The sequence below is a fragment of the Stylophora pistillata genome, chromosome 1, assembly GCF_964205215.1.
Source record: "Stylophora pistillata chromosome 1, jaStyPist1.2, whole genome shotgun sequence".
NCBI classification, from domain to species: Eukaryota; Metazoa; Cnidaria; class Anthozoa; order Scleractinia; family Pocilloporidae; genus Stylophora; species Stylophora pistillata.
Window position 1 is genome coordinate 60,704,656 of NC_142519.1, and position 9,457 is coordinate 60,714,112.

Sequence of the window (9,457 nt, forward strand, 5' to 3'; positions counted from 1 at the left end):
GGCCACGGATTCTCTTCTTGTCCCTTGGTCATTGTCATTTCACCTCTTCTGTCGATTGTTTAAGACCAAGTTAAATACCTTTGATCATTGGGAATCGATCCGATGCTGTTTTCAATGGGAAAAACAAAGACCAAGAAATATTGGATGGAAAGGGAGGGTTTACTTTATTGCAAATGTCAGCTTAGTAGAACAGGATCATCTACCCACATCTAATAAGCAAAAGTTTCCACGCCCAGCTTTTCTTTTTTTTCAAGCGAAGATGAGATTAGATTTTGGCACGCACGGAAAGTTGCGCAAGAACCAGATGCTCGAAATACCTGCGTGGCCCGTGCGACGAAATAACTTCCCGGGATTGGCAAAGTTTCAGTCACAGCAAATTATGCAAAACATCTAGAAAGATTTAAGCTTAAATCTCCTTTAACGTTTAAAGCGACATATCAATGACTGCAACCATCGTGTTGTGTACAAACCTCGCAAACTTTAAAACACGTTCTCTAGTGATACCTGCGAAAGTATTCAGTACAATTTCCGGTAAGATTTTCGCGGACATGATCGATTTCTCTTACATTGTGCGCTGAGACTGAAACTTTTCACCTCGTGCAAATCTCCGTCGCACGGTCCAAACAAACATAGCGAGCAACTGAGCTACTAGTATATGTCCGTGTTAAAACAAACGAAAGGACTCTAAAGCACACTTCACTCTGATTGGGCAGAAAAACACAAAGATATTCTGGCACCAATCAGATGGCAGAACGACTGCGACCGTTTGGAACTAGTCTTGTAAGACAATCTCCCCAGGGGCTCTTCATGTCCTAACTTGAAATCGACTCAGCCCCTGGGTCTCCGAGGATGGTCATTTGCTAACAGGTTGTAAAGCCGAATCCTGCATATTTTTCCTGTCAAGAAAGTACTTTTTATGAAATTTCCATCTCACGAAATATCATGTGTGACTCGGAAGTTAACAGTAAGAACAAAGTTCAAGAGACTGAAAACTCTATGGAAACTTTTGATGGCCGGGCATTTAGTCTATTTGAGACGGTAATGATATACTTGAAATAAACAGTAAAGAAACTAGTAACTCTTTTCTCATGATTTATCCAGTTATTTTGTACGCGTAAAGCAACACAAGGAAAAACACTTTTTATATTACTCAACATTGCAACACGGGAACGTAGAAAGGCAATAAAGGCCTACTGGTATAAAAAATCGGAAGAGCTGAAATCTAAGCCCAGCGAGTTTTTTAACACATTCAGGCCATTCATCAGTACAAAGACAAAAGACACCAATGCTATATGTTTGAAAACTGAAGATGGCGAGGTCGAGAAAGACCAAACTGTGGTGGCTGAACTCCTAGCAGGCCATTTTAATACGGTGGCAGCGAATATAGGAGGCAATCATATCACCAGCCTAACCGAGAATGATCATAGGAACCACAGTAGTGTCAAGGCTATTGAAAGCGGTTACAAGGGGAATAAATTTCATTTCAAAGAATTTAACAAAGAGGAAGTGCAGTGTGCTCTTAAAAATCTCAATGTAAGAAAGTCGTATGGGTGGGATGTGACAGCACCACCAAAACTCTTTAAGGGAGTGGCTGAAGGAATTGCACCATCCCTGACTAGACTTTACAATAACTGCATTGACTTAGGCGAGTGGCCATCTGAATGGAAGAAAGGCGAATGGACCCCTGTATTTAAAAAGGGAGACAGACAAGACAAATCGAACTATCGTCCAATCACTTCACTTATATGTGTGGACAAGATTTTTGAACATTTACTAAGCAAACAAGTGACCAGACATTATGACCCTGCTCTGTACCACAGGATGACAGCTTATAGAAAACAACACAGCTGTGAGACAACCCTGCTGATGTTGATTGAAGACTGGAGGTCTGCAGTGGACAGAAAAGAGCTGGTAACAATATTATCTGCTGACATGAGTAAAGCATTTGACTCGTTAAGCTATTCACTCACTCTAAAAAAGCTGGATGCCTACGGTTTTAATAGCAGTTCACTTGAACTGATTAGATCATTTTTTGATAGCAGGCTAAACAGAGTAAAAATAAATGGCCACACGAGTGAATGGAGAATTATGGAACGTGGTTGTCCTCAGGGATCGTCATTTGGCCCTCTCCTCTGGAACATGTTCCAAAATGATATGGCATTTCATATCCCTGACTCAAACCTTACGCTCTATGCTGATGACCACCAATTATATGTGACAGGAAAAACCTATGAAGAAGTCGAATCTACTCTAGTGACTCAGGGTCAACAAGCACTGTTATGGCATAGGGACAACTTCCTCTTGGCAAATCCAGATAAGTTTCAGTCTCTTACGATTAACCCAAGAAACATAGATGCAGATAAGAAGGGCAGCGTTCTCACCATCGCCAATGACGCGATCAGGAAAACTGAAGAAATCAAGCTATTAGGAGTAAATATAGACAAGAACCTTAACTTTACACAACACATTAGCGAAATATGCACTAAAGCCAGCCAGAAAGTAGGAGTCCTCATGCGCTTGCGTAACCTAATACCATGCCAAGCTAAGCTCATACTGTATAAAACAGCTATAATGCCACATTTAACATACTGTCATTTAGTCTGGAACTTTTGTAAATCTTCAGATGGGCGCAAAATCGAACGCATCCAAGAGCGAGCCCTGCGTGCGGTCTTCAAAACAACAACAGAGACATATGAGGAACTTCTTAAGCGTGCTAAGTTACCTACGCTTCATAATAGACGCTTACAGGACATAGCAACACTAATGTATAAAGTAAAGAACGACCTAGTACCCAGCTACATATCTGAGATATTTACTCGAAAGGGTACTCGTTATAACTTTAGGAATAGTGACTTTGAAATACCACGATTTAACACTATACGCTATGGTAAACACACACTAAGGTATCAAGGACCATATATTTGGTCCAAATTAGAAAATGGTATGCGTGAACTACCAAGCCTTAGTATCTTTAAAACTAGAATCCGTAGAGTTGACCTGGTCAGCCTAGTGGAAGACAGTGGCAACTGCTGCAATCTTTGCAGCACGTGATTTTTTTTTTTTTTTTTTTTTTTTTATTTATCTGCATGGTACAAGTATTTTTATGTTATCTGAACACTGTTGATATTTCTAAATATTTTAAAATTTTAATGCATAGTTTATCGGCTGTATTGTTACTTATTATGATACTGTACATAGTTTTTTTTTTATTAATTTAGTAAAAGTAGGTGTCCCCAATTAGCTCTATGAGCTAAATACATTGACACGGTAATAAAGATTTTATTATTATTATTATTATTATTATTACCCTGATTTTATTCAATGATCTATGAATTCTTCGGTGAAGTACTTGTCAAAATACATGTAACACGACACTACTACTGTCGTTCTTTTGCATGAAAACTCCTTTAACGTAAAAAAAAATGATAAAGATTTATTCGTGTCTTGTAGTTTTTTTGTCAATATCGGTTTTGACCCCTTGCAACTTTCAAACTCCGAGGATTCTTGCCACAGCATGTTCTTCCAGTTTGAACGCAAGTCCTACCTTATCAAGGTTGGTTCTGACAAGGCGAACATCCACAAAATGGCTCGGTGGCATCTGAACTGGCATGTTGGCCCTGAAGAGTAAAAGATCAACGATAACTCGTGATGTTCCGTCCTAAAATACGAGGTAGTACAGTGATAGAAAGTGTTTCATCTTTAAATTCTAAGGTCTTAAAAGCCTTAGTAACCTCGGATATTCAGACAGTTTCCATCATTATAAGTTGACAATGCTGTGATCATAAGCGAACCAAATTAACAACAGTGGTGTCGAAAACTGGAGTTATTAAGGCAACGATTGCAAAAATAGGCGGCAAAATCTCGATGGTAACTTAACCCACTCAGGTGCTTCTGCTTGTAACCCCGAAAGGTCACATGGGTAGCGAGGGTCGTAAGCGACGAATTTGGAGACCAGACAATTGTAACGCACAACGTAAACTTTAATTGAAATAGCGTAAAAGGGCAGCGGCTTGTAGAATGATAGATAGATGATTCGATATGTAGTTTTGCGTAGCGGTAAGGTCTTGTTGCAGTGAGATTTGTTGTGGTTCGAACTAGAAAGCAAAGAAAGGAACCTAAATAAGCCAACGCCTGTGGATGGACTACTTAACCTAGACGCACGTGGCATAGAATCGCGAAACTACACAAGCGCTAAAGATAATCATGCCAATTAAGATAATGAAGCTAACTATAACGATCAAGTAAATAAAATGGCTTACTTTAGTCTGGCTCCTAGCGGTAATCAGTAGCTGATATGTGGCGGTGAAAAGGAAAGTAGCGTTTAGCGAACAAGTAGCGTTGCAACGATAAACCTCTCAAAGAACTACGTCCCTTACACAATGAAATCCGATCGCTAAACCTGTCACGCAAGTATCTAAAGTTGCGCAAGAAATAGATAATCAACGAGAACAAGACAGGAATCACGGCTAAATATAAACAAACGAACTATTATGGTATGAAAGTAACACTGCTTATAGTTTGTACCATTACCACCAGACAATCATTTTCCGATTTCAATTAACGCAGTACTGTTAATGGAATTCTTCTTTCCATCACTAATGTTTTTCTTTGCAATGTGAACCTTACTGAAACAGCTGAAATAAACTGATTGATCTTTTTAACCTTTGAGCCTCAAAAATCAAATTCGTATTTCTCCCAGCTAGCTGCTATACTCTTTCTTTTTTATTGTCACAAGTGATAAGTTTTCCAATTCTCACTATGACGTAATTTCTAAAAAAATGAGCTTTTAAGGGGCTCAGGAAAAATCCACGAAGAGTGAGTTAGATACATGTAAAACTACGTACGCAGTAGTCGAATCAAACTTAATTACCTGTAGTTGCTTTCATGACGGCATTTCAGAATTTTGCTCCCTTCAATCACCAAGTCCGTGGTACTGTCTCCCTTGCAGCCCAAGCTCACTACTAGAAAAGCAGACGTGACTCTTACGATGTTGCGCAACGTTTTATATTTATAAAGGTTTGTATGGGCACAGGCAGCCCAAGCTCTCTTTGAGAACCACACAAGGAACACAATTTGCATATCGATTTATAAGGATTTGTATGGGATTTTCTACAATATATCCATAGAGATAGTTAAAAGTGAAAATATTAAATAAAAATGGCTTACCTTATTCCATACGTGTATTGCTTGCTCCTGGTGTCGTTATTTTACCGATTTCACTTGATTTAATCGGGTTTTTTTTTAATCCTGGTTTTGTCTTCTTAAAGAATCTTTAAGAAGAGAAAACCAGGATTCAATAAAACCGCTTAAATCAAGTGAAATCGGTAAGATAACGACACCAGGAGCAAGCAACACACGTATGGAATAAGTTAAGCCATTTTTATTTAATATTTTCACTCTTAACTATCTCTATGGCTATCTCGTAGAAAATCCCATACAAATCCTTATAAATCGAAATGCAAATTGTGTTCCTTGTGTAGTTCTCAAAGAGAGCTTGGGCGGCCTGTGGTATGGGATGTTATCGATTTGCCTTAAAAGAGAGAAAAAATGTCTTGTTTTAAAATAAAATGGACTTACCTTATTGCCTTGTTGTTTTCTTTGTTGATTACCAGCGTCTCAGGCCATTTTGAAGCATTTTCGGCGAGTTAGCGCTATTTTGGTGTTCAACTGCTAAAAAAAAAAAAAAAAACACACAGGGAGCCCACACAAGCGGCGTGTCTGGTCGTTTGTTCGAAATATAAAGAAATATAGGAGAGAATATTGAAGAGTCGTAGTATCTTAAACTTGTATCAAGGAATGTCAGTGTTAAGGCTCAAATTAAATAAATGTAAACCTACCTCACTTTCTGTCTATTGTCGTTTCTGTGGTTCTTAGTGGCGAATTTGAGCGATTTGATAGATTTTGCGTTGAGTTTTACTTTACTGTATAAGAAGGAGAAAAGGGTGGAAAGGTCATCATTTTCGACCGCTCCAGCGCGAAGCCGATTTTCATCCAGAAATCAGAATTGCCCGGCTTTCAAATCTAAAACCAGATGAACTAAAAGGTTGACGCCTCTTCTCGTGCCATTCAATCGAAGATCCATTCAAAATCCAAGCGCTAACTGCCAAAAAACTTTCGAGAAATGCAGCTTTCCAAGCGATCGTCGTCCGCGGCACAGATTTGGTGTACCAGGGAGCAACTGTCAAGCTGTTTGCTCCACGTTGAATGGATGATGGTAAACAATGCCCTGTTTAAAATGCCTCATGTGAGAGGGGAGTCACGGGCATATTCGCGCCGGCGATTCATCTACTGACGCGCCATAAACCTCACACCAGGCTAGTCAGTAGTTGAATCGCCGGCGCGAATATGCCCCTGACTCCCCTGACTTTGGTTTATCTGGTGTTCGATTTGGAAGCCGGGCGATTCTAATTTCTAGGTGAAAATCGGCTTCGCGCTGGAGCGGTCGAAAATGAGCTTTCCACCCTTGTCTCCTTCTTGTACAGTAAAGTAACACTCAACGCAAAATCTATCAAATCGCTCAAATTCGCCACTTAGAACCACAGAAACGACAATAGACAGAAAGTGAGGTAGGTCTACATTTATTTTGAGCCTTAACATAGACATTCCTTGATATAAGTTTACGATATTGCGACTCTTCAATATTCTCCCCTACACTACATTTCTTTATATTTCGAAGAAACTACCAGACACGCCGCTTGTGTGGGCCCCCTGTTTTTTTTTAGCAGTTGAACACCAAAATAGCGCTAACTCACCGAAAACGCTTCAAAATGGCCTGAGACGCTGGTAATAAACAAAGAAAACAACAAGGCAATAAGGTAAGTCCATTTTATTTCAAAACAAGACATTTTTTTTCTCTTTCAAAGTGCACCTGAGATCAAAATTATCGTACATCATTTTTTTCCATTTTCATGTTCAGTGTGTCTCCTTCACCTACTCTGCCAAATTTCAGTTTAGACCGAGCACCAGAAATATCTCTTTTTTAGGCCGTTAAATTCACGATTTCGCGTCCGCCATTATTTGATCATGTTCCGGTACTTGATCGCAGGACTCAGAGGAAGTGACGTCAAAGGCTCAACGCGAGAATCTCACATGGCAAAATGTCAAGCAAACATAACAGAGTGCTTTACTCTATTCTTACAAAAACTAAAAAAAAATGACTGGGCATCGATGCGTAATCAAAGCTGAAGTAATCGTGCAGACCATGCTGCATGTATTTCTCTGCATCGGAGCTTTGCAAATAGATCAGAGCGGGAAAAACGGATGCGATTTGTGCGACTTCGCCGAGTAAACTTCAATCCTACAGAAATATTTGTGATCTACTCCGAACACTTCTCGGAGGACTGTTTCGAGAGATCTGCGTACTTTGAAGGATCTAGGCAAAGAATTCTGTCGGGTTCAGTGCGATCTCGACGCCGGAAAGCGAAGTCTACGAACCTCCACGGATTTTGTCACCTTTACATATGAGCTGATCAATATCCACCTTTAACAACTCTCTGGCACACAACCTTACACAAAGGAAAGTACTCGGTGAACATTGTAAATAAGAATGATAAAATAGCCGAGTTGAGGATTGAGATTTGTAACCTCAAAGAGCTCACTTTTATACAAAGATGAAAAATATAATTGTGTGCTTTGATTAAAAAAAAAGCTGGCTTTAATATCAGCGAAAGCAGAACAAACAGCTTCAGACACAGAGCTTAAAAACACTTTAAAATGTAGGCTTGCAGCCAAAAAACTGAGAAAATTAAAATTTCTTTAAAAACCTGTCAAACTATCAACCATCTGACAGCCAAGTCACCGTGCTATCAAAGCGTCTCAAATTCATCCCAACGCCCGTAACAAACGAATTTAAAATCAGGCCAACTTTTGCGAGATTTATTCGCAAGACGAATGCGCCTCTGTTACACCTTTCACGGAAAAAACAAAGAACCACTTCTGTTTCATATCAAACTGAATGCCACCGGTTCAGTCTTCTATCGCCCTTCAGAGCTACTTGGAAAATTGTCATAACGCTACTTGCAGACTGTACTTTGTGACGCAATGAGGTCACGGCTCTAAAAGAGTTGACACAAACTCTGCTTTAAACCTCACCGAAGCAACACAACAATAATCATCATGAATAAGACAGAGAAAACAAAAGAGGCCAAAGTGCAACTCAACAACAGAGTTCACTTCAAACCTCTCAATACGCACCGATAGTAAAAAACACGTAGGAAGGGGTTAATGAGATAATTGACCAAATGCATCGGGGAAAACATATTGATGGCTTAGAAATGGCTTTCACAAACTCCCAATATCCGCCTTCGGATACACAATTAGCCATTGCCGAAAACTACTTTTACTAATCACCCGATCATTTCTTTCAAAAAAGGAAAATTCCTTACGACAAGCAAAAATACAGTTCGAAGCCGATAAAGCGATGCGACCACAAAAGCCACATGGGGAATCTGTGCCGTTCTTTGTTTATCTTTATTCGCAGGGCAAAAATTAATTGTTTGTCGGCGCAAAACTATCCACAGAAGCTTCAGATGATTTCTGGGACAATTCATCGTCTGAAAAAGTCGACATTTCCCGACTGACAACGAAACAGGGATTCTCTGGGCAGCGAACAAAGAGAGTTGTGACAAAGCAAAGCATAAGTTTGTTGAGCCTTTCACGTCATAATTACGTCTTAGCGGGCTCGGCTGGAACATATTTCAGCAATAGCGGACGATTTTTGGACGACTTTGAAGCGGTAAAAATTGGTCATCGAAGGTTTGTTTTGAGTTTTTAATGGCAAAAAGGGTCTTAACTTGATCCAATTCAACATTGTGTGAACAATTTAGGCCAAAATAAAATGGTCAATTTTCGTCTCAGGGGCACTTTAAGGCAATCCGATAATATCCCATACAAACCTTTATAAATATAAAACGTTGCGCAACGCTGTTAGAGTCACGTCCGCTTTTCTAGTGGTGAGCTTGAGCTTCCTGTGCATGATGTGGGGCGGAAACCGGTAATCCGGTAATCCTCCGCCCTGAGGCATAAAGGGGTGCATTTCAGTGGTTTTGGTTACTTTGGGTCGAGTGCCGCATAACACATGACCAAACAAAATCAGAAAGAGATCAAAGTGAGTCATTTTTAGCCGCAAAACATCGCATTTCATAGCCCTGTGAAGGTCCTACCCCTTCCCATTCCCTCAGAAATGTCTGAAGTATTCAGGAGAGCCATGATGATAAATTAAGAATTTATTCCAAGCTGGATTACAGAATCTCAATTAACAGAAAAATCAGTCACGTACGAATTTGAAATTGTAGTCTCAGGACATTGCATTTCATAGCGCCATAAATGCCCCACCCCTCCCCCCTTCCCCCTTTCCCCACTCAAGTGAGAGTCGTTTTTCTTTACATGGGATGAGTTTCCATTAGTTGCGCACATTGCACCCAAATTATGAGACCAAAATAGACTTTCTCTGATACCG

At 39.9% G+C, this 9,457-nt stretch overlaps 1 protein-coding gene and 2 long non-coding RNA genes across 3 annotated transcripts in view; 2 read left to right on the plus strand and 1 right to left on the minus strand.

Annotated features, from left to right (window-relative positions):
• Nucleotides 1-1,981: 1,981 nt before the first annotated feature.
• LOC148743534 (GFP-like fluorescent chromoprotein amFP486) lies at nucleotides 1,982-5,169 on the minus strand. The gene is made up of 2 exons (XM_088727502.1): nucleotides 4,871-5,169; nucleotides 1,982-3,617 (listed from the first exon to the last, which is right to left on the minus strand). Exons 1-2 carry the CDS (start codon nucleotides 5,077-5,079, stop codon nucleotides 3,488-3,490), a joined length of 339 nt encoding a protein of 112 aa, XP_088583628.1. The 5' UTR covers nucleotides 5,080-5,169; the 3' UTR covers nucleotides 1,982-3,487.
• A 1,218-nt stretch (nucleotides 5,170-6,387) lies between these two features.
• The window catches only part of LOC148743535 (uncharacterized), a 62,263-nt gene continuing 59,193 nt past the window's right edge, over nucleotides 6,388-9,457 (plus strand). Inside the window, exons 1-2 of the long non-coding RNA XR_015989526.1 lie at nucleotides 6,388-6,566; nucleotides 6,677-6,815. This is a non-coding gene — a long non-coding RNA (uncharacterized LOC148743535). The remainder of the gene's footprint in view (nucleotides 6,567-6,676; nucleotides 6,816-9,457) is intronic.
• The window catches only part of LOC148743536 (uncharacterized), a 3,487-nt gene continuing 3,430 nt past the window's right edge, over nucleotides 9,401-9,457 (plus strand). Inside the window, exon 1 of the long non-coding RNA XR_015989537.1 lies at nucleotides 9,401-9,457. This exon is cut by the window's right edge and continues 118 nt beyond it. This is a non-coding gene — a long non-coding RNA (uncharacterized LOC148743536).